The following is a 24,655-nucleotide window of genomic DNA, read 5'->3' as shown; positions in this document are numbered from 1 at the left end:
ATACTCTGATGGTGCGATGATCATATCTTGCGATTTTTCTGGCTCCGGCTACCCGGAGCCCCTCCCTTGCGGAATGTGTGTAGGTGGTCCGACTGACGTTGCGGGCAGTCCAGCTGGGCACCTGTGGACAACAAAGAAGGACAGTTTCAGGAGTCAGGCAGTGCAGGTACAGGAGCTGCTTTATTATTTCTAGAAGTTTAAAAGCTTACCGTAGAAGTGGATTTACTGAATGAGTGGTCTTTGTTGGGCCCACTTGATCAGCATTTCACAGCTTGGTGTTGAGAAGGATGCCATCTCTTTCCGTCAGCCAGGCTGGGCCCTAGAACAAATAATATAGACAGAAGCAGTACTGATGTAAAGGACTAGATCCAGTAAACGCTGTTAAGCGGTCGGAGAGCTGCTCTGTTGTTTAATGGTAGGGGCCAGCAGACATACTCTGTTGTATGATCAGTGCGATGATCATATCTGCGATTTTTCTGGCTCCGGCTACCCGGAGCCCCTCCCTTGCGGAATGTGTGTAGGTGGTCCGACTGACGTTGCGGGCAAACCAGCCGCGCACCTGTGGACAACAAAAAAGGACAGTTTCAGGAGTCATGCATTACAAGTATAGAAACTATTTTGGTATTTCTAAAAGTTTAAAAGCATGATGTCATGTGTGATGGTGGATGAGCTGCGCTGTGATGGTAGATGGCAGAGGGTGATGTGCTCTGCTGGCATAGTAGATGGCAGAGGGTGATGTGCCCTGCTGGGATGGTAGGTGGCAGAGGGTGGTATGCTCTGCTGTGATGGTATATGGCGGAGGATGGTGTGCTCTGCTGAGATGGTTGTTGGCGGAGGATGGTATGCTCGGCTGGGATGGTTGATGGCGGAGGATGGTATGCTCGGCTGCGATGGTTGGATGGTGGAGGATGGTATGCTCGGCTGGGATGGTTGGATGGTGGAGGATGGTATGCTCGGCTGGGATGGTTGGATGGTGGAGGATGGTATGCTCGGCTGCGATGGTTGGATGGTGGAGGATGGTATGCTCGGCTGGGATGGTTGGATGGTGGAGGATGGTATGCTCGGCTGGGATGGTTGGATGGTGGAGGATGGTGTCCTCAGCTGCGATGGTTGATGGTGGAGGATGGTATGCTCTGCTCGGATGGTAGGTTCTGTTGTCGTTTGTTGCGCCTTCAATGCTTGATGTGATGCAGCAAGGAGGTGGTGTCCCAATCTGGTGACTTCAGCAACAATCTTCTGTAACTAATTTCTGAAAAAAAAAAAAAAAAAAAAAGATTAAACTACTACTACTATACTACTATTGATAAAAGACAGTCCAGGCACAGCATGGGTGTCCTCTGATGGTCTGGTGCAATCAGCCTCCAAGAATGAGAGGTCGTTCCTCAGTTGTTGATGGAGATCCTCAGTTGTTGAAAGCTGTTGAAAGAAGAAAGATTATACCCTGATTTAAAGAACATGTCAACAGTTCTTACAAAACTTTTGAACTATTGCTAGAAAGTCTCGGATGGTTTAGTATAACGTGTGTGTACTTACCGACAGTGGAAGGTACGGTGGCAAGATTTTACGCGCCTCCAAGTCCTCCCAGTTTAGGCTGCTGTAGAATGGATGCAATCTGATGTCATCGCTGGCACCAAGTCGGCATCTTGGATCTTTCATCAAGAGCTATAAATAAAAAAAAAAAGCAATTGCTGAATAGCACTCTTTTCTGACACTTGGGCCCATTGTCCCTCATTGCCAACATTTTGGAACACCTTATACTCCCATTAGGACTGGCGCATCAAAGAGAATGGTTGACAGAAGGGGATAATTGCTGTCAAAAAGTGTATGGATCCTGATCCCACTCTTAACTAAATGAATGCCCCTAACGTGACTCTGTGGCCTTTAACATTGTTGCCACGTACCTAGTCAGATTACGCTCTTTACAGAACGGTCCCCAGGTGTAGACATCGGCGTGTCCCACTCACCTTAGTTAAGATGTCCTTGCTCTCTTCTGTTAGCTGGCTTGGGTACCAGTACTCCTCGGTGACGATGAGGTAGAAGTAATCCCTCTTGGGCAGCCATTCTGAGAATGGGAGGCGCCCCGCCAACATGCTGTAGAGGATGACTCCGAAAGACCACCAGTCCGCTGTAGCGCCGTACGCCTTGTTAAGAAACACCTGCAAGAAAAAAAGTAATAATTTGAGATAACCTTTTCTCTGACCTTCTTTAGAAACAAAATAGATCTCATGATTATATCAGCTCCTAAACTACAGAATAATACAAAAGAAACGAATGTGGCATTTTTACGTGGCACTATACCAAGAATTCAAAAAGTAAGCCTGTTGGACTTAAAAACAAACCCATTTCTTGGTGGACGTTGGTCTTTAGTATACATTTCTAATTTAACCCTTTCTGGTATAGTCCTTCCCCGCACTATATGGTATACTCTGAGGTTCATGGGCTGCACGTGTAATCTACATGTAATTCCTGCAACATACATTGGATACATCTACTAAGGGGGAGGGGCTTTTAAATAGTTTCATTTATTACTTTTACTGTTTGATTTGGTGTTTATAGGGAAATAATGGGGTGTTTTTAAACATTTTTACCAATATGTTGTGATGCAGTAGTTTATCCTAATTTAGATGCCTGTTAACTAACCCTAGCATCCAGAGGGTTAAATTGTGTTCCCTTTTCCTTGTGTTCCCTTTGCTTCTACCAATATTCAGCAAAATTAGAAAGCACAATATATAAAAATAGAAATTCTCACCTCTGGGGCCATATGGGTGTGTGTCCCTGCTGCTCCTCTGGTTGTGGTGTCCCCGGTGATGTCCTCTGCAACCAGGCCAAAGTCCGCGATCTTCAAATGTCCATCGCCGTCCATCATCACGTTGTCAGGCTTGAGGTCCCTAATCCGAAAGATAAACATTATTTATTTTTAAAATTACATTTTTTTTAAAAAGTGCAAAAACAAAACCAGGGAAACAGAAGAGAGAAGAGAGTTCAGATATGAGAGGTCACTATAAAAACAACCGATGAATGACTCCACGTCTGTGTAGAAATTGGAGGCCACAGATGATCTCTGCCGAATAAAACCTGGTAGAAGAAAAAAAAAAAAAAGAGATGAACAGGCTAGTTACGGACATATGGATCATTGTATGGAGCATAGTGATATACATTATGAAACTGTGTCCACTAATAGGTATCCACCCCTGACCCTTTTACCTCTGCCCAGTCACAGTTCCCCTTCTCTCAGACCCCTTCTCTTTCACGTCATAACTTACTGCGCTGATTGGGGCTGCAACCGGCCGGCTTTCCGGAGATACCTGTCCAGGCTCCCTGCGCTGAGGTACTCCATCACGAGGAATGCGTGGTCCTGATGAAAAAGACACAAAAAAAGCACATGACCATATGTTGAAGCATTATAGATATAGATGCCCGGTTAGATCTGGAGAAGGAGCATAATGCCAGCCATATATTCAAGTGGACAAGGCTTTCAAATGAAATCTCCTACTGGTGACTGGAAAGCGGCAAAGCCACGGCACAAAAAGGCGCTCTCTCCTGCGAGCTCCAGTATTCTTCTTTCTCGCAGGATGCTGCTGGTACTCGCCGCTCTTTTCCTGATGACTTTTACAGCCACCAGCAGTCCAGCGTTCCTCCAGGAAGCCAGCATGACCTGAATGAAACACAGATGGGAGATACGGTTAGGTCAAGTACATGATGATCAGTAATTGCATTTGCTTAAAGCTTAGCATTAATAAAACGGCTGACCTGGGCCAGGGAATGGCCCTGTTCTCAGGGTGCCCAGTTATTTGGCTACTCATTACTGCAACTTGGCACTGGTGGCACATATACAATAAATGACCCGGTCATAGCGCTTTTAAGCACTAGGCTTCATAGCCTAGTTAAAAATACCCATATTTAATGTGAAGTGACCAATTGGCATCTGGATTAGGCTGCACAAATGGCCAATGAGCTGAAGTACGGGCAGTGTATTTCTTACAGTGAGACTGTTACTCATTTTCTATTTGAAAACAAAACAAAAAAACAGTATAATAGATATTTTAATTATTATTTAAAAAGTAAATGTTTTCATCCAATCCCCACTCTTTCTGAATGTTCTAATGTAGTCTAATATATTTTACAAGGTTGCCACTGAAAGGGTTGCACTCTGAGGGCTGGTTGATGTGGTATTTGTAAATATGGATTTCCTTCTGTGTTCTATTTAGCATCAAAGATACATTGTTACATGCCCAATACAGTAGTGATTGAAAGCTCCATCAGCCAATGGCTGCCTTGCCTGCTGCCCAACTGCCACGGAGATGTCTGTTAGCTCCTCAGTCTGCTCCCTCCCATGTAATGATTATCATACAAACTATCTTCCTGTAGCTTTCCAGATCAACCAATTAAGCTCAAATACATGGATATAACTTTCTGGATGGAATTTAAACTGGATAGAAGAAAAGCTTATGGACTTACTCGGCCAAATCCTCCTCTCCCCAGTTGGCGGTGGTATGCGAAGTCCTGTACAGAGAGGCTCCTCGCCGGTCCATCCGTTGATGCGCTTGATGGCCTCCTCTTCTTTTCTGCATCTCTTCGGGGGCTGCTGCTGTCGTCGCCGTCCGCTTCCCTCTTCCTCTTCTTGGGGTTCCCGTCTCCGGTCTTCTTCTTTGATCTTGCTTGAAGGTCTCTCTGCTCAGGTGAAGCTTGGCTCTTCTCCTCAACTCTTCTCTTGGTCTTCCAAAAAGCAACAAAAGCCATTCCTTGGGTATACGTGCAAAGCCTCGAAAAACTCAGCTGCCACGTACAGTGCGCGGAAAAGCACAAGGATATGCCAGGCGGCGCCCTATATATATAGGTTTGTGTTGATGATGTCATCGCAAATGACCAGTAAACTGGCATGCGGCGATGGCGGCCATCTTTGTTTGGGTTTTTTTTTTCAGTTGTTTTTTTTGTACATCTTACAAACATGTATGTTAGTAAATCCCTAATTAAAAAAATGATACCAAAACAAATGTAAGATAAACTGCTTTGTTATTAACACGTGCAAACCATGCTTTGTCTTTTTAACTATTAAATATTATGGAGTTTTGTGTGTGGTTTTTTAAAAATATATATATTAATGATGATGTAGAGAGGTTCATGTGTCTCTAACTGTATGTATATAATTTTTAAAGGCAGGTAAGTTAGGCTAATGGGTAATTATAACACTTTTCATATAGCCATCTCTTATAAAGTATGTTGCAAAAAATAACCATTTTCTGTGCACCCTTTGAACTTTAGTTAAATAATCTATTTTTCACTATTTAATATATATATATATATATATATATATATATATAGTTGTGTGTATATGTGTGTGTATTTACCTTTAGAGTCCCATAAGGTGGGGTGAGGGGGCAAAAGAGGAATTGGTAAATTAGTTACACAGATAAGAAAAGGGAACAAATCCTTGTTGGGGCATTTATCCAGGGGTGTGAAGACGGTAAGGAGCATTTGTAGGAGAGGCTTGGTTTGAACATTCTCACTCCGCTATTCATTATCATGGTCCAAAGCTAACATATTTACATAGCAGAAGGGCTGAGCCGGCCCGTATACTTCATAATAAAATGGGTGAGGGAACTCTGGAGAAATCTCATCGAGGCCCCCCACATTGCTCATGGTGGGCATTTACAGGGGTCTCTGGTGGGAGACTTAATGATGCGCTATGGACACTGTGCTTATGAGATTTCACTAACTGATGGATATAAGAGAGGATGGATGTTGTTAAGAACCTGGGACCGTCCCTGTGAAGGCTCCCTCATTTCCGGGAAGATCCATGCATGCTGAGGGCACAAGGAGGGCTATCTCCAGACATCCTTATGTTGGAGTGGAGTAGGATAGGCAGTGATCTCTGTAGGGCCGAGATCACCTGGTTTCTACAGGCAGTGTTTGTCATCCTCAAAGCAAGTTTGTCCCCAAAACATTTGTAAATAAAAATTATTTATTGCAAAATCATTATGGACAATGCATTCAATATGTCCAAAGTCCTAGAGGGAAGTCCTACATGTAGTAACTGTAACTGGAGTTTATAGAATGTTTATCCCTTGCTTTCGAGGTATATACATACAAAACCGTGCTATAAAATCCCGTTACAGTTACCACATGGGGAACATGCCCAACAAGGTCCTGTCGAATCGAAAACAAAACTCAAAGCAGCAGGAGGCTTGATTCATAGCACCGAACGGTTTCAATAAACATTGCAGCCATCACATACAGTTAAATGCATACGATAGTTGGGAGGTAACTTCTAATTTTTGTGCTGACCCCCCCCCCCCCCCATTATACATAGTTGGGGAAATTCTGTAGAATCCCCCATATGCTGTTATCCTTTCCGACCATCTCTTCAGCTATTTGCTGCGAAGGATACATGTTCTGCCCTATCGGATTGTGTCCCTATGAGCCCAGGCTGCGCGTTTTATGAAAATAACATCAATTTTGCATAGGTGTCACATTATTCTGCCTCATTGCCGGGACTGGAAACCTGTGGACACCGAGGAATACGGAAACTTTAAATGACCCTGCATTCCCCATGCACAGGGAGGCGATAAATCTCTACTGCCCACAGAAACCTGTCAGTGATGTTCATAGAACCGCAAAAGGTTTAAACGTAACTGAAAGTGGTATACCTGACGTCAAATATAACATTGATCTCTTTAAATACAGCTCACCCAATTTTATGTAGGGTTTTTGTCGCAGTATATGGATAATACACTTTGAAGTACGTTCCTACTGTTACAGAACTACTAGGTTTAAATACTTTTAAAGCAGTTTTATCAGCTGGAGACAGTTGGTGGCATTGGATCACTAGAAATAGGTAGGTCATGGTTAAAGTGGTCTGTGAGTGGTTAGGGCCAGTATCTGACATGAAGACTGAGAAAGAAGTCACAAAAGTGAAGCCAAAACAATAATTTTAGTGGTTAAGTGAGAGGACAATAAACTCAAGCATTCAGGACACTTTGGTCCCTTCTTAAGGGTTAGTTTGGCTAAGTGATGGGAAGTTTGGATCAGTAAAGTGAATCGGATCATTTCGAGTCGTTCGTTGAAATGATCCGATTCATGATCCGAATCTTTGGATCACGCAGTGTGCCTCACAGGAGTTACTGTTTCCCAGTCCCTCCCTGCAGTCACACTGATGACTGGCCCCGCCCCTTTCATTAGAGTTCATGAACCCTCCTGCCTGCCTACTCTGGTGATGTCACTGAAGGCAGAGAATCGTTCAGAGAATCGTATCTTACAGAGGTTCGAATCATTCAGAGAATACCACTGACACCATACTTTTATAAATAAATACATTAATAATCTTCACTGCCCCCCAGGATTTAGATTCCCCTTAGTTTGCCCACCTTTACCTCTAACTGCCCCTTAAATTAACGTTATTAAATTAATTAAATTAACCCTCGGTCCTCAGCACTAAATTAACCCTAAACACCCCATTAACCATAGCTGCCCCTAAATTAACTCTTAACACCCCATTAACCATAACTGCAACTAAATTAACCCTAAAGACCTCATTAACCCTAACCGCCCCCAAATTAACCCTAAACACCCCATTGAGGGGCAATTATGGTTGATGGGCTGCTAAGGGTTAATTTAGGGGCAGCTATGGTTAGTGGGGTGTTTAGGGTTAATTTAGGGGCAGGTATGGATAATGGGGTGTTTAGGGTTAATTTAGGGGCAGGTATGGTTAATGGGGTGTTTAGGGTTAATTTAGGGGCAGTTATGGGTAAAGAAAAAATACACCGTAGTGGAACGGTAAAACGGTATTTTACCTAATACACAGGAATACGAGTATTTTTACATTTTTTTTTGTTATCTATTATGCAGTTAGTCAGCATATGTTATATACAAACAGAAATTTGGAAAAACCAATAGCCATTTAAGGTCCCCCCCTTAATTCATAATGCACCTGACTTACAGAGATTTCCCTTTGCTCCCCTGATATGCCACTCTGCCCCCAGATGCCTCAAGTGGGAATAGCTAATGCCAGTGTCCCCCTTTTGATAAGTGTGAAGCAATTAACTTAGATATAGCAATTTTCACATGCGTTCTTACACATAGTCATGGAGTAGGACCTTTAGAAAAGCTGACAGAGGAACAATACTGGTTTGTGTTACAGCACTAGGTTGGAGAGAAGTACTCAAGGATAATATGAATCATATGATCATAAGAAAGTATATTCCTGTAGCTTTCCAGTTAAACCAATTAAGTTCAAATGCATGGATATAGCTTTCTGTATGGAATTGAAACTGAATCCTCAAACTCATTTTCAGTTATTAGAAATAAATGCAGCTTCATTATTGGAGCTTTTGAAGAAACCTATTTGAGGTCATTTTCGTTTTGTTGTTAAATTGTTTTAATGAGTCCCAAAAGGTGGGGTGAGGGGGCAAAAGAGGAATTGGTAAATGGGTTACACTGATAATAGAAGGGAACAAATCCTTGTTGGGGCATTTATCCAGGGGTGTGAAGACGGTAAGGAGCATTTGTAGGAGAGGCTTGGTTTGAACATTCTCACTCCGCTATTCATTATCATGGTCCAACGCTAACATATTTACATAGCAGAAGGGCTGAGCCGGCCCGTATACTTCATAATAAAATGGGTGAGGGAACTCTGGAGAAATCTCATCGAGGCCCCCCACATTGCTCATGGTGGGCATTTACAGGGGTCTCTGGTGGGAGACTTAATGATGCGCTATGGACACTGTGCTTATGAGATTTCACTAACTGATGGATATAAGAGAGGATGGATGTTGTTAAGAACCTGGGACCTTCCCTGTGAAGGCTCCCTCATTTCCGGGAAGATCCATGCATTCTGAGGGCACAAGGAGGGCTATCTCCAGACATCCTTATGTTGGAGTGGAGTAGGATAGGCAGTGATCTCTGTAGGGCCGAGATCACCTGGTTTCTACAGGCAGTGTTTGTCATCCTCAAAGCAAGTTTGTCCCCAAAACATTTGTAAATAAAAATTATTTATTGCAAAATCATTATGGACAATGCATTCAATATGTCCAAAGTCCTAGAGGGAAGTCCTACATGTAGTAACTGTAACTGGAGTTTATAGAATGTTTATCCCTTGCTTTCGAGGTATATACATACAAAACCGTGCTATAAAATCCCGTTACAGTTACCACATGGGGAACATGCCCAACAAGGTCCTGTCGAATCGAAAACAAAACTCAAAGCAGCAGGAGGCTTGATTCATAGCACCGAACGGTTTCAATAAACATTGCAGCCATCACATACAGTTAAATGCATACGATAGTTGGGAGGTAACTTCTAATTTTTGTGCTGACACCCCCCCCCCCCCCATTATACATAGTTGGGGAAATTCTGTAGAATCCCCCATATGCTGTTATCCTTTCCGACCATCTCTTCAGCTATTTGCTGCGAAGGATACATGTTCTGCCCTATCGGATTGTGTCCCTATGAGCCCAGGCTGCGCGTTTTATGAAAATAACATCAATTTTGCATAGGTGTCACATTATTCTGCCTCATTGCCGGGACTGGAAACCTGTGGACACCGAGGAATACGGAAACTTTAAATGACCCTGCATTCCCCATGCACAGGGAGGCGATAAATCTCTACTGCCCACAGAAACCTGTCAGTGATGTTCATAGAACCGCAAAAGGTTTAAACGTAACTGAAAGTGGTATACCTGACGTCAAATATAACATTGATCTCTTTAAATACAGCTCACCCAATTTTATGTAGGGTTTTTGTCGCAGTATATGGATAATACACTTTGAAGTACGTTCCTACTGTTACAGAACTACTAGGTTTAAATACTTTTAAAGCAGTTTTATCAGCTGGAGACAGTTGGTGGCAGTGGATCACTAGAAATAGGTAGGTCATGGTTAAAGTGGTCTGTGAGTGGTTAGGGCCAGTATCTGACATGAAGACTGAGAAAGAAGTCACAAAAGTGAAGCCAAAACAATAATTTTAGTGGTTAAGTGAGAGGACAATAAACTCAAGCATTCAGGACACTTTGGTCCCTTCTTAAGGGTTAGTTTGGCTAAGTGATGGGAAGTTTGGATCAGTAAAGTGAATCGGATCATTTCGAGTCGTTCGTTGAAATGATCCGATTCATGATCCGAATCTTTGGATCACGCAGTGTGCCTCACAGGAGTTACTGTTTCCCAGTCCCTCCCTGCAGTCACACTGATGACTGGCCCCGCCCCTTTCATTAGAGTTCATGAACCCTCCTGCCTGCCTACTCTGGTGATGTCACTGAAGGCAGAGAATCGTTCAGAGAATCGTATCTTACAGAGGTTCAAATCATTCAGAGAATACCACTGACACCATACTTTTATAAATAAATACATTAATAATCTTCACTGCCCCCCAGGATTTAGATTCCCCTTAGTTTGCCCACCTTTACCTCTAACTGCCCCTTAAATTAACGTTATTAAATTAATTAAATTAACCCTCGGTCCTCAGCACTAAATTAACCCTAAACACCCCATTAACCATAGCTGCCCCTAAATTAACTCTTAACACCCCATTAACCATAACTGCAACTAAATTAACCCTAAAGACCTCATTAACCCTAACCGCCCCCAAATTAACCCTAAACACCCCATTGAGGGGCAATTATGGTTGATGGGCTGCTAAGGGTTAATTTAGGGGCAGCTATGGTTAGTGGGGTGTTTAGGGTTAATTTAGGGGCAGGTATGGATAATGGGGTGTTTAGGGTTAATTTAGGGGCAGGTATGGTTAATGGGGTGTTTAGGGTTAATTTAGGGGCAGTTATGGGTAAAGAAAAAATACACCGTAGTGGAACGGTAAAACGGTATTTTACCTAATACACAGGAATACGAGTATTTTTACATTTTTTTTTGTTATCTATTATGCAGTTAGTCAGCATATGTTATATACAAACAGAAATTTGGAAAAACCAATAGCCATTTAAGGTCCCCCCCTTAATTCATAATGCACCTGACTTACAGAGATTTCCCTTTGCTCCCCTGATATGCCACTCTGCCCCCAGATGCCTCAAGTGGGAATAGCTAATGCCAGTGTCCCCCTTTTGATAAGTGTGAAGCAATTAACTTAGATATAGCAATTTTCACATGCGTTCTTACACATAGTCATGGAGTAGGACCTTTAGAAAAGCTGACAGAGGAACAATACTGGTTTGTGTTACAGCACTAGGTTGGAGAGAAGTACTCAAGGATAATATGAATCATATGATCATAAGAAAGTATATTCCTGTAGCTTTCCAGTTAAACCAATTAAGTTCAAATGCATGGATATAGCTTTCTGTATGGAATTGAAACTGAATCCTCAAACTCATTTTCAGTTATTAGAAATAAATGCAGCTTCATTATTGGAGCTTTTGAAGAAACCTATTTGAGGTCATTTTCGTTTTGTTTTGTTGTTAAATTGTTTTAATGAGTCCCAAAAGGTGGGGTGAGGGGGCAAAAGAGGAATTGGTAAATGGGTTACACTGATAATAGAAGGGAACAAATCCTTGTTGGGGCATTTATCCAGGGGTGTGAAGACGGTAAGGAGCATTTGTAGGAGAGGCTTGGTTTGAACATTCTCACTCCGCTATTCATTATCATGGTCCAACGCTAACATATTTACATAGCAGAAGGGCTGAGCCGGCCCGTATACTTCATAATAAAATGGGTGAGGGAACTCTGGAGAAATCTCATCGAGGCCCCCCACATTGCTCATGGTGGGCATTTACAGGGGTCTCTGGTGGGAGACTTAATGATGCGCTATGGACACTGTGCTTATGAGATTTCACTAACTGATGGATATAAGAGAGGATGGATGTTGTTAAGAACCTGGGACCTTCCCTGTGAAGGCTCCCTCATTTCCGGGAAGATCCATGCATGCTGAGGGCACAAGGAGGGCTATCTCCAGACATCCTTATGTTGGAGTGGAGTAGGATAGGCAGTGATCTCTGTAGGGCCGAGATCACCTGGTTTCTACAGGCAGTGTTTGTCATCCTCAAAGCAAGTTTGTCCCCAAAACATTTGTAAATAAAAATTATTTATTGCAAAATCATTATGGACAATGCATTCAATATGTCCAAAGTCCTAGAGGGAAGTCCTACATGTAGTAACTGTAACTGGAGTTTATAGAATGTTTATCCCTTGCTTTCGAGGTATATACATACAAAACCGTGCTATAAAATCCCGTTACAGTTACCACATGGGGAACATGCCCAACAAGGTCCTGTCGAATCGAAAACAAAACTCAAAGCAGCAGGAGGCTTGATTCATAGCACCGAACGGTTTCAATAAACATTGCAGCCATCACATACAGTTAAATGCATACGATAGTTGGGAGGTAACTTCTAATTTTTGTGCTGACACCCCCCCCCCCCCATTATACATAGTTGGGGAAATTCTGTAGAATCCCCCATATGCTGTTATCCTTTCCGACCATCTCTTCAGCTATTTGCTGCGAAGGATACATGTTCTGCCCTATCGGATTGTGTCCCTATGAGCCCAGGCTGCGCGTTTTATGAAAATAACATCAATTTTGCATAGGTGTCACATTATTCTGCCTCATTGCCGGGACTGGAAACCTGTGGACACCGAGGAATACGGAAACTTTAAATGACCCTGCATTCCCCATGCACAGGGAGGCGATAAATCTCTACTGCCCACAGAAACCTGTCAGTGATGTTCATAGAACCGCAAAAGGTTTAAACGTAACTGAAAGTGGTATACCTGACGTCAAATATAACATTGATCTCTTTAAATACAGCTCACCCAATTTTATGTAGGGTTTTTGTCGCAGTATATGGATAATACACTTTGAAGTACGTTCCTACTGTTACAGAACTACTAGGTTTAAATACTTTTAAAGCAGTTTTATCAGCTGGAGACAGTTGGTGGCAGTGGATCACTAGAAATAGGTAGGTCATGGTTAAAGTGGTCTGTGAGTGGTTAGGGCCAGTATCTGACATGAAGACTGAGAAAGAAGTCACAAAAGTGAAGCCAAAACAATAATTTTAGTGGTTAAGTGAGAGGACAATAAACTCAAGCATTCAGGACACTTTGGTCCCTTCTTAAGGGTTAGTTTGGCTAAGTGATGGGAAGTTTGGATCAGTAAAGTGAATCGGATCATTTCGAGTCGTTCGTTGAAATGATCCGATTCATGATCCGAATCTTTGGATCACGCAGTGTGCCTCACAGGAGTTACTGTTTCCCAGTCCCTCCCTGCAGTCACACTGATGACTGGCCCCGCCCCTTTCATTAGAGTTCATGAACCCTCCTGCCTGCCTACTCTGGTGATGTCACTGAAGGCAGAGAATCGTTCAGAGAATCGTATCTTACAGAGGTTCGAATCATTCAGAGAATACCACTGACACCATACTTTTATAAATAAATACATTAATAATCTTCACTGCCCCCCAGGATTTAGATTCCCCTTAGTTTGCCCACCTTTACCTCTAACTGCCCCTTAAATTAACGTTATTAAATTAATTAAATTAACCCTCGGTCCTCAGCACTAAATTAACCCTAAACACCCCATTAACCATAGCTGCCCCTAAATTAACTCTTAACACCCCATTAACCATAACTGCAACTAAATTAACCCTAAAGACCTCATTAACCCTAACCGCCCCCAAATTAACCCTAAACACCCCATTGAGGGGCAATTATGGTTGATGGGCTGCTAAGGGTTAATTTAGGGGCAGCTATGGTTAGTGGGGTGTTTAGGGTTAATTTAGGGGCAGGTATGGATAATGGGGTGTTTAGGGTTAATTTAGGGGCAGGTATGGTTAATGGGGTGTTTAGGGTTAATTTAGGGGCAGTTATGGGTAAAGAAAAAATACACCGTAGTGGAACGGTAAAACGGTATTTTACCTAATACACAGGAATACGAGTATTTTTACATTTTTTTTTTGTTATCTATTATGCAGTTAGTCAGCATATGTTATATACAAACAGAAATTTGGAAAAACCAATAGCCATTTAAGGTCCCCCCCTTAATTCATAATGCACCTGACTTACAGAGATTTCCCTTTGCTCCCCTGATATGCCACTCTGCCCCCAGATGCCTCAAGTGGGAATAGCTAATGCCAGTGTCCCCCTTTTGATAAGTGTGAAGCAATTAACTTAGATATAGCAATTTTCACATGCGTTCTTACACATAGTCATGGAGTAGGACCTTTAGAAAAGCTGACAGAGGAACAATACTGGTTTGTGTTACAGCACTAGGTTGGAGAGAAGTACTCAAGGATAATATGAATCATATGATCATAAGAAAGTATATTCCTGTAGCTTTCCAGTTAAACCAATTAAGTTCAAATGCATGGATATAGCTTTCTGTATGGAATTGAAACTGAATCCTCAAACTCATTTTCAGTTATTAGAAATAAATGCAGCTTCATTATTGGAGCTTTTGAAGAAACCTATTTGAGGTCATTTTCGTTTTGTTGTTAAATTGTTTTAATGAGTCCCAAAAGGTGGGGTGAGGGGGCAAAAGAGGAATTGGTAAATGGGTTACACTGATAATAGAAGGGAACAAATCCTTGTTGGGGCATTTATCCAGGGGTGTGAAGACGGTAAGGAGCATTTGTAGGAGAGGCTTGGTTTGAACATTCTCACTCCGCTATTCATTATCATGGTCCAACGCTAACATATTTACATAGCAGAAGGGCTGAGCCGGCCCGTATACTTCATAATAAAATGGGTGAGGGAACTCTGGAGAAATCTCATCGAGGCCCCCCACATTGCTCATGGTGGGCATTTACAGGGGTCTCTGGTGGGAGACTTAATGATGCGCTATGGACACTGTGCTTATGAGATTTCACTAACTGATGGATATAAGAGAGGATGGATGTTGTTAAGAACCTGGGACCTTCCCTGTGAAGGCTCCCTCATTTCCGGGAAGATCCATGCATGCTGAGGGCACAAGGAGGGCTATCTCCAGACATCCTTATGTTGGAGTGGAGTAGGATAGGCAGTGATCTCTGTAGGGCCGAGATCACCTGGTTTCTACAGGCAGTGTTTGTCATCCTCAAAGCAAGTTTGTCCCCAAAACATTTGTAAATAAAAATTATTTATTGCAAAATCATTATGGACAATGCATTCAATATGTCCAAAGTCCTAGAGGGAAGTCCTACATGTAGTAACTGTAACTGGAGTTTATAGAATGTTTATCCCTTGCTTTCGAGGTATATACATACAAAACCGTGCTATAAAATCCCGTTACAGATACCACATGGGGAACATGCCCAACAAGGTCCTGTCGAATCGAAAACAAAACTCAAAGCAGCAGGAGGCTTGATTCATAGCACCGAACGGTTTCAATAAACATTGCAGCCATCACATACAGTTAAATGCATACGATAGTTGGGAGGTAACTTCTAATTTTTGTGCTGACACCCCCCCCCCATTATACATAGTTGGGGAAATTCTGTAGAATCCCCCATATGCTGTTATCCTTTCCGACCATCTCTTCAGCTATTTGCTGCGAAGGATACATGTTCTGCCCTATCGGATTGTGTCCCTATGAGCCCATTTTATGAAAATAACATCAATTTTGCATAGGTGTCACATTATTCTGCCTCGTTGCCGGGACTGGAAACCTGTGGACACCGATGAATACAGAAAACTTAAATGAAGCTGCATTCGCCATGCACAGGGAGGCGATAAATCTCTACTGCCCACAGAAACCTGTGAGTGATGTTCACGGAACCGCAAATGGTTTAAATGTAACCAAAAGTGGTATATCTGACGTCAAATATAACATTAATCTCTTTAAATACAGATTGACGCATAACATATAGAAAACAGTAGCTGCGGTACATTGATTTCTGAAGTATTTCGTCATAGCTGCACGGTATAACTTTGTATCCAGTGCATAGTACAGAGGAGTTTAGCACTTGCGGCTAATGCTCCAAGTTTAGATCCGAAGAGTGCTGAGTGTGCTAAGGTGCCTGTCATCTTTTACAGAGGGCACCCGGGATTTGTTGAGCCCTCATTTAGGCAAGCAAGTGTTTTTTAAATGTATTTTATGCGGATATAACCACAGTCTCACCCACCTGTGTGAGTTACATGTTCCCCCAGTGCTTGTTTTGTACAATCCTCTGGTGAGGGCAGAGGCAAGTGCTTCTGCTGGCACTGGTACTGTGCTAGTGGAGACCGCAGTCCCATCCACTACCACAGTCTCTGGGGCCACAGAGAGAGAGGTGAGCAGAGGCCAGCGGTACTCTGCCCCGATGCCAGCTCTTCTGCTGGTGCTGTAATACCCAGGCTCTGGGCCAGTCCGCCAAACACTGTCTAGCAGCTGTCGGTATGCCCTTTCCAGCTGCCGCCCTTTTATGACCAGATAGTCCAGATCAGGTCTTCTTCGAGACCAAGCATAGCCTCTGTATTCTCCAATGTCCTCCAGATCAGAGTCCCCTTCACTGCGGAATTCAAAGAAATCAGTGAGACTCTCCCACAACAATCCAGGGCCATCAAAATCCTCTCCCTCTGGAGACCATTCTGTCACATTCCCCAAATATGCTTGCTGTGCATGCCGCTGCAGAGCCCGATATCGGTTGTCCAGCTCTACCTCCTGTTGTACCAGCTTGTCCAATTCGGATACCCATTGCTCCTGGGGTTGCTGTCCCAGGAATGTCATCCATCGGTCCCGCTGGTCCCTAATCCTTTGTCTGGAGCTTGGAATACACTGACCTCGGCATATAACCCCTTAAGGACAATGGGCGGTCCCTAAACCCATTGAAAACAATGCATTTTGAGCCTGTACATGTACGGGCTTTGTCATTAAGGGGTTAATAGCCTCCTGGAGGGCCACCTCCCATAGTGACCCTTGAATCTGTTGCCTCAGTTCCTGATATTGTTCCGGAGGCAGAGCAGGAGGGGATGACCCGCAGCAGCCCCTGGTATTCTGAGGCCACGTCCGTGTCCCTGTCTAGGCGGGGCCGGCGCCACCTATAGGCAAAGTAGGCGCCCGCAGAGGGGCCCCATAATATGCCTTTTAACCCCCTTTATGCCACTGTGCCTCCAGAAATGCCTTTTAACCCCCTTTATGCCACTCTGCCTCTAGAAATGCCTTATATCCCCCTACATGCCACTCTGTCCCATGATGTGCCAGAGTGGCATATAGGGGTATAAGGCATTTCTGGAAGCAGAGTGGCATATAGGGGGTATAAGGCATTTCTGGATGCAGAGTGGCATATAGGGGGTTAAGGCATATCATGGGGCAGAGTGGCATATAGGAGTGTATAAGGCATATTATGGAGGCATAGTGGCATATAGGGGGTATAAGGCATTTTGGGGGGCAGAGTGGCAAGCCTGGGGCAGATGTGCATAACTGGGGGGGGGGGCAGGCTGGCAAATAAAAGTAAATAAAAACAAGAAAAAAAAAATCTCAATCATAGCTTTTATTAAATATAAAAAAATAGTTTAAATGAATTAATAAAGAAATAAAAGTTTCTTACAAGAATATCGTGAAGAATAATGTGATCACTGAATAAAATGGAACTTTTCAAATTTAATTTATTAGGGCCTTTTAACACTTTTGCTTTCTGGCATTTTAATACAAAGAATGTGATAAAAACAATGGTTTATAGTTATTTGTATGGCAAATAGTGTGACTCGGGTATGTATTAGGGGTGCGTGTGGGTACATGAGCTTCACCGCGAGATAAACTAAAATATGGTGCTGGTCTTCAAATGTTTCCAGGACTGCTTTTCATTCCCAGTCCGGCCCCGGCCGCGGTCATTCATTAGAAGCGCGGCCGCGGCTCGCAGTCACTATGGGAAGGAGTGGGAGCGAGTCAGCCAGTTAGGAGGACCTTATGGGAGCGTCGCGGCACGCGGTTACATTTAAACCTTTTGCGGTTCCGTGAACATCACTCACGGGTTTCTGTGGGCAGTAGAGATTTATCGCCTCCCTGTGCATGGCGAATGCAGCTTCATTTAAGTTTCCTGTATTCATCGGTGTCCACAGGTTTCCAGTCCCGGCAATGAGGCAGAATAATGTGACACCTATGCAAAATTGATGTTATTTTCATAAAATGCACAGCCTGGGCTCATAGGGACACAATCCGATAGGGCAGAACATGTATCCTTCACAGCAAATACATGTGGTAACTGGTGTAACTGGATTTTATAGAATGGTTTTGTATGTGTATATATCTCGAAATCAAGGGCTAAACATTATATAAACTCCAGTTACAGTTACTACACGTAGGACTTCTTTAGCTGTTTGTGGGAAAATTGCGGCCTTTGGCATTTATGGTAAACATCATACTTCGCCGCATCTCCAGGTCAGTTTGCTCCTTCTCAGGGCAAACTAGTGGCATTGGCCTATTGTAATTACACCCCTGCCCTGCGCATAGATGTTGCTGAGCTGCTGTCTGCTGAGACTTGGTTGGGGGCGGCCCAGCATAGCAAGCATTAAAAGAGGTGGGGTATAAGTGTGTGTGATAAAATGGGAGGGGCTTGTGGGGGTGGAGCCAGGGGGTGGCAAAATTATGTTTTGCCTAGGGTGGCAAAAATCCTTGCACCAGCCCTGAGTCTAGGCGACCAAAGTCTGCCGTCCTGTCAGTCAATCATGGTAGAAAGGAAATGTCCCGCCGCTTGCCACCAATGTGACGGGATGCCCTGTACCCCGACTTGGTACATCCCTCAATCGCTGCTTCCCAGCTCTTACAAGAACTGTATAGGGGCACACTCCAAAGCACCGACTCTCCAGTCACACAAATCACTAGCCGAAGCTTAATGCAGGACGAAGTACAAGAACTGTTTATTCAGAGTGACATGCAGGGTTTTAAATACAGACATAAATGCATTTTCAACATAGTGTAATACAATGAAGGGAAGGCAGGGGAAAGACTGGTTTTAACAGCATATTAGTGCAACATGGTGGTGGGGGGTCGGACATTTAAACAGATTAACTGAAACAATGGTTTGTCACTCTCTGGATGCAAAAGTTATGACGTACAATAAATAATTGCAAAACATCATCTGTGTTGGCAAAGTACACAACCAATCCCAAATCAACATCAGCGCTCCATAGTTACATAGTTCATAAGGTTGAAATAAGACCATCAAGTTCAACCCTTCTACCTAACTTTCCTACTCTTGATCCAAAAGAAGGCAAAAAAACCCCTAATTAAGCTAATTCGAATTCTGCCATCAGGGGAAAAAAATTCCTTCTTGACTCCAAGAGGCAATCGGATTTCTCCTTGGATCAAGGATATTAATGTTACTCTACTTATAGCCCTGTATGTCATGCCTTTCTAAAAAAAAAATATCCAGACCCCTTTTGAAGGCATCTAATGAGGCTCCAGAATTGTACCGCTCCACAGTCCTCAGAGTCTCTAATGTTTGGGAAATATGGTAAAACCTGTTCCAGGGGAAAATCAATAGGAACTGACCCTCTGTACATAAACACAGATGTCTTTTAGAAGGCCAGGGCGCATAGTCGGTATGGAGAATGCTGGCCCTCAGGCCTCTTCAGGGGCCCCAGTGATGGAGGCTTCTGTTACAATGACGGAGAGCTGCTCCGTTGTGAAATCGTAGGGGCCAGCAGACATACTCTGATGGTGCGATGATCATATCTTGCGATTTTTCTGTCTCCGGCTACCCGGAGCCCCTCCCTTGCGGAATGTGTGTAGGTGGTCCGACTGACGTTGCGGGCAGTCCAGCTGGGCACCTGTGGACAACAAAGAAGGACAGTTTCAGGAGTCAGGCAGTGCAGGTACAGGAGCTGCTTTATTATTTCTAGAAGTTTAAAAGCTTACCGTAGAAGTGGATTTACTGAATGAGTGGTCTTTGTTGGGCCCACTTGATCAGCATTTCACAGCTTGGTGTTGAGAAGGATGCCATCTCTTTCCGTCAGCCAGGCTGGGCCCTAGAACAAATAATATAGACAGAAGCAGTACTGATGTAAAGGACTAGATCCAGTAAACGCTGTTAAGCGGTCGGAGAGCTGCTCTGTTGTTTAATGGTAGGGGCCAGCAGACATACTCTGTTGTATGATCAGTGCGATGATCATATCTGCGATTTTTCTGGCTCCGGCTACCCGGAGCCCCTCCCTTGCGGAATGTGTGTAGGTGGTCCGACTGACGTTGCGGGCAAACCAGCCGCGCACCTGTGGACAACAAAAAAGGACAGTTTCAGGAGTCATGCATTACAAGTATAGAAACTATTTTGGTATTTCTAAAAGTTTAAAAGCATGATGTCATGTGTGATGGTGGATGAGCTGCGCTGTGATGGTAGATGGCAGAGGGTGATGTGCTCTGCTGGCATAGTAGATGGCAGAGGGTGATGTGCCCTGCTGGGATGGTAGGTGGCAGAGGGTGGTATGCTCTGCTGTGATGGTATATGGCGGAGGATGGTGTGCTCTGCTGAGATGGTTGTTGGCGGAGGATGGTATGCTCGGCTGGGATGGTTGATGGCGGAGGATGGTATGCTCGGCTGCGATGGTTGGATGGTGGAGGATGGTATGCTCGGCTGGGATGGTTGGATGGTGGAGGATGGTATGCTCGGCTGGGATGGTTGGATGGTGGAGGATGGTATGCTCGGCTGCGATGGTTGGATGGTGGAGGATGGTATGCTCGGCTGGGATGGTTGGATGGTGGAGGATGGTATGCTCGGCTGGGATGGTTGGATGGTGGAGGATGGTGTCCTCAGCTGCGATGGTTGATGGTGGAGGATGGTATGCTCTGCTCGGATGGTAGGTTCTGTTGTCGTTTGTTGCGCCTTCAATGCTTGATGTGATGCAGCAAGGAGGTGGTGTCCCAATCTGGTGACTTCAGCAACAATCTTCTGTAACTAATTTCTGAAAAAAAAAAAAAAAAAAAAGATTAAACTACTACTACTATACTACTATTGATAAAAGACAGTCCAGGCACAGCATGGGTGTCCTCTGATGGTCTGGTGCAATCAGCCTCCAAGAATGAGAGGTCGTTCCTCAGTTGTTGATGGAGATCCTCAGTTGTTGAAAGCTGTTGAAAGAAGAAAGATTATACCCTGATTTAAAGAACATGTCAACAGTTCTTACAAAACTTTTGAACTATTGCTAGAAAGTCTCGGATGGTTTAGTATAACGTGTGTGTACTTACCGACAGTGGAAGGTACGGTGGCAAGATTTTACGCGCCTCCAAGTCCTCCCAGTTTAGGCTGCTGTAGAATGGATGCAATCTGATGTCATCGCTGGCACCAAGTCGGCATCTTGGATCTTTCATCAAGAGCTATAAATAAAAAAAAAAAGCAATTGCTGAATAGCACTCTTTTCTGACACTTGGGCCCATTGTCCCTCATTGCCAACATTTTGGAACACCTTATACTCCCATTAGGACTGGCGCATCAAAGAGAATGGTTGACAGAAGGGGATAATTGCTGTCAAAAAGTGTATGGATCCTGATCCCACTCTTAACTAAATGAATGCCCCTAACGTGACTCTGTGGCCTTTAACATTGTTGCCACGTACCTAGTCAGATTACGCTCTTTACAGAACGGTCCCCAGGTGTAGACATCGGCGTGTCCCACTCACCTTAGTTAAGATGTCCTTGCTCTCTTCTGTTAGCTGGCTTGGGTACCAGTACTCCTCGGTGACGATGAGGTAGAAGTAATCCCTCTTGGGCAGCCATTCTGAGAATGGGAGGCGCCCCGCCAACATGCTGTAGAGGATGACTCCGAAAGACCACCAGTCCGCTGTAGCGCCGTACGCCTTGTTAAGAAACACCTGCAAGAAAAAAAGTAATAATTTGAGATAACCTTTTCTCTGACCTTCTTTAGAAACAAAATAGATCTCATGATTATATCAGCTCCTAAACTACAGAATAATACAAAAGAAACGAATGTGGCATTTTTACGTGGCACTATACCAAGAATTCAAAAAGTAAGCCTGTTGGACTTAAAAACAAACCCATTTCTTGGTGGACGTTGGTCTTTAGTATACATTTCTAATTTAACCCTTTCTGGTATAGTCCTTCCCCGCACTATATGGTATACTCTGAGGTTCATGGGCTGCACGTGTAATCTACATGTAATTCCTGCAACATACATTGGATACATCTACTAAGGGGGAGGGGCTTTTAAATAGTTTCATTTATTACTTTTACTGTTTGATTTGGTGTTTATAGGGAAATAATGGGGTGTTTTTAAACATTTTTACCAATATGTTGTGATGCAGTAGTTTATCCTAATTTAGATGCCTGTTAACTAACCCTAGCATCCAGAGGGTTAAATTGTGTTCCCTTTTCCTTGTGTTCCCTTTGCTTCTACCAATATTCAGCAAAATTAGAAAGCACAATATATAAAAATAGAAATTCTCACCTCTGGGGCCATATGGGTGTGTGTCCCTGCTGCTCCTCTGGTTGTGGTGTCCCCGGTGATGTCCTCTGCAACCAGGCCAAAGTCCGCGATCTTCAAATGTCCATCGCCGTCCATCATCACGTTGTCAGGCTTGAGGTCCCTAATCCGAAAGATAAACATTATTTATTTTTAAAATTACATTTTTTTTAAAAAGTGCAAAAACAAAACCAGGGAAACAGAAGAGAGAAGAGAGTTCAGATATGAGAGGTCACTATAAAAACAACCGATGAATGACTCCACGTCTGTGTAGAAATTGGAGGCCACAGATGATCTCTGCCGAATAAAACCTGGTAGAAGAAAAAAAAAAAAAAGAGATGAACAGGCTAGTTACGGACATATGGATCATTGTATGGAGCATAGTGATATACATTATGAAACTGTGTCCACTAATAGGTATCCACCCCTGACCCTTTTACCTCTGCCCAGTCACAGTTCCCCTTCTCTCAGACCCCTTCTCTTTCACGTCATAACTTACTGCGCTGATTGGGGCTGCAACCGGCCGGCTTTCCGGAGATACCTGTCCAGGCTCCCTGCGCTGAGGTACTCCATCACGAGGAATGCGTGGTCCTGATGAAAAAGACACAAAAAAAGCACATGACCATATGTTGAAGCATTATAGATATAGATGCCCGGTTAGATCTGGAGAAGGAGCATAATGCCAGCCATATATTCAAGTGGACAAGGCTTTCAAATGAAATCTCCTACTGGTGACTGGAAAGCGGCAAAGCCACGGCACAAAAAGGCGCTCTCTCCTGCGAGCTCCAGTATTCTTCTTTCTCGCAGGATGCTGCTGGTACTCGCCGCTCTTTTCCTGATGACTTTTACAGCCACCAGCAGTCCAGCGTTCCTCCAGGAAGCCAGCATGACCTGAATGAAACACAGATGGGAGATACGGTTAGGTCAAGTACATGATGATCAGTAATTGCATTTGCTTAAAGCTTAGCATTAATAAAACGGCTGACCTGGGCCAGGGAATGGCCCTGTTCTCAGGGTGCCCAGTTATTTGGCTACTCATTACTGCAACTTGGCACTGGTGGCACATATACAATAAATGACCCGGTCATAGCGCTTTTAAGCACTAGGCTTCATAGCCTAGTTAAAAATACCCATATTTAATGTGAAGTGACCAATTGGCATCTGGATTAGGCTGCACAAATGGCCAATGAGCTGAAGTACGGGCAGTGTATTTCTTACAGTGAGACTGTTACTCATTTTCTATTTGAAAACAAAACAAAAAAACAGTATAATAGATATTTTAATTATTATTTAAAAAGTAAATGTTTTCATCCAATCCCCACTCTTTCTGAATGTTCTAATGTAGTCTAATATATTTTAGATATCCTGGGATTTCCTTGAGCAGTAAATTGTAGCTAACATGTTTGGTTTTCCAGGATTATGTTGCCAACTATGGGAAACTCACAAGGTTGCCACTGAAAGGGTTGCACTCTGAGGGCTGGTTGATGTGGTATTTGTAAATATGGATTTCCTTCTGTGTTCTATTTAGCATCAAAGATACATTGTTACATGCCCAATACAGTAGTGATTGAAAGCTCCATCAGCCAATGGCTGCCTTGCCTGCTGCCCAACTGCCACGGAGATGTCTGTTAGCTCCTCAGTCTGCTCCCTCCCATGTAATGATTATCATACAAACTATCTTCCTGTAGCTTTCCAGATCAACCAATTAAGCTCAAATACATGGATATAACTTTCTGGATGGAATTTAAACTGGATAGAAGAAAAGCTTATGGACTTACTCGGCCAAATCCTCCTCTCCCCAGTTGGCGGTGGTATGCGAAGTCCTGTACAGAGAGGCTCCTCGCCGGTCCATCCGTTGATGCGCTTGATGGCCTCCTCTTCTTTTCTGCATCTCTTCGGGGGCTGCTGCTGCTGTCGTCGCCGTCCGCTTCCCTCTTCCTCTTCTTGGGGTTCCCGTCTCCGGTCTTCTTCTTTGATCTTGCTTGAAGGTCTCTCTGCTCAGGTGAAGCTTGGCTCTTCTCCTCAACTCTTCTCTTGGTCTTCCAAAAAGCAACAAAAGCCATTCCTTGGGTATACGTGCAAAGCCTCGAAAAACTCAGCTGCCACGTACAGTGCGCGGAAAAGCACAAGGATATGCCAGGCGGCGCCCTATATATATAGGTTTGTGTTGATGATGTCATCGCAAATGACCAGTAAACTGGCATGCGGCGATGGCGGCCATCTTTGTTTGGGGTTTTTTTTTCAGTTGTTTTTTTTGTACATCTTACAAACATGTATGTTAGTAAATCCCTAATTAAAAAAATGATACCAAAACAAATGTAAGATAAACTGCTTTGTTATTAACACGTGCAAACCAT

The 24,655-nt window shown here is 43.6% G+C and overlaps 2 protein-coding genes across 2 annotated transcripts; both read right to left on the bottom strand.

Annotated features, from left to right (window-relative positions):
• Positions 1-265: 265 nt before the first annotated feature.
• On the bottom strand, positions 266-4,740 carry LOC149299130 (protein kinase C theta type-like). The gene is made up of 8 exons (XM_089486613.1): positions 4,459-4,740; positions 3,494-3,655; positions 3,264-3,355; positions 2,780-2,888; positions 1,965-2,156; positions 1,534-1,662; positions 536-559; positions 266-319 (listed from the first exon to the last, which is right to left on the bottom strand). The coding sequence occupies exons 1-8, from the start codon at positions 4,738-4,740 to the stop codon at positions 266-268; spliced, it is 1,044 nt and encodes a 347-aa protein (XP_089342739.1).
• Positions 4,741-19,800: 15,060 nt separating this feature from the next.
• Positions 19,801-24,150, bottom strand: LOC149299129 (protein kinase C theta type-like). Its single transcript, XM_089486612.1, has 9 exons — positions 24,077-24,150; positions 23,743-23,818; positions 23,028-23,189; positions 22,798-22,889; positions 22,314-22,422; positions 21,499-21,690; positions 21,068-21,196; positions 20,071-20,094; positions 19,801-19,854 (listed from the first exon to the last, which is right to left on the bottom strand). The coding sequence occupies exons 1-9, from the start codon at positions 24,148-24,150 to the stop codon at positions 19,801-19,803; spliced, it is 912 nt and encodes a 303-aa protein (XP_089342738.1).
• Positions 24,151-24,655: the final 505 nt, after the last annotated feature.

This window comes from Sceloporus occidentalis, unplaced genomic scaffold, assembly GCF_023333645.1.
Source record: "Sceloporus occidentalis isolate IW3139 unplaced genomic scaffold, rSceOcc1.0.p SCAF_29, whole genome shotgun sequence".
Taxonomy (NCBI): Eukaryota; Metazoa; Chordata; class Lepidosauria; order Squamata; family Phrynosomatidae; genus Sceloporus; species Sceloporus occidentalis.
Note: the sequence above shows the minus strand (reverse complement) of the source record. Positions and strands in the feature narration are given on the sequence as shown.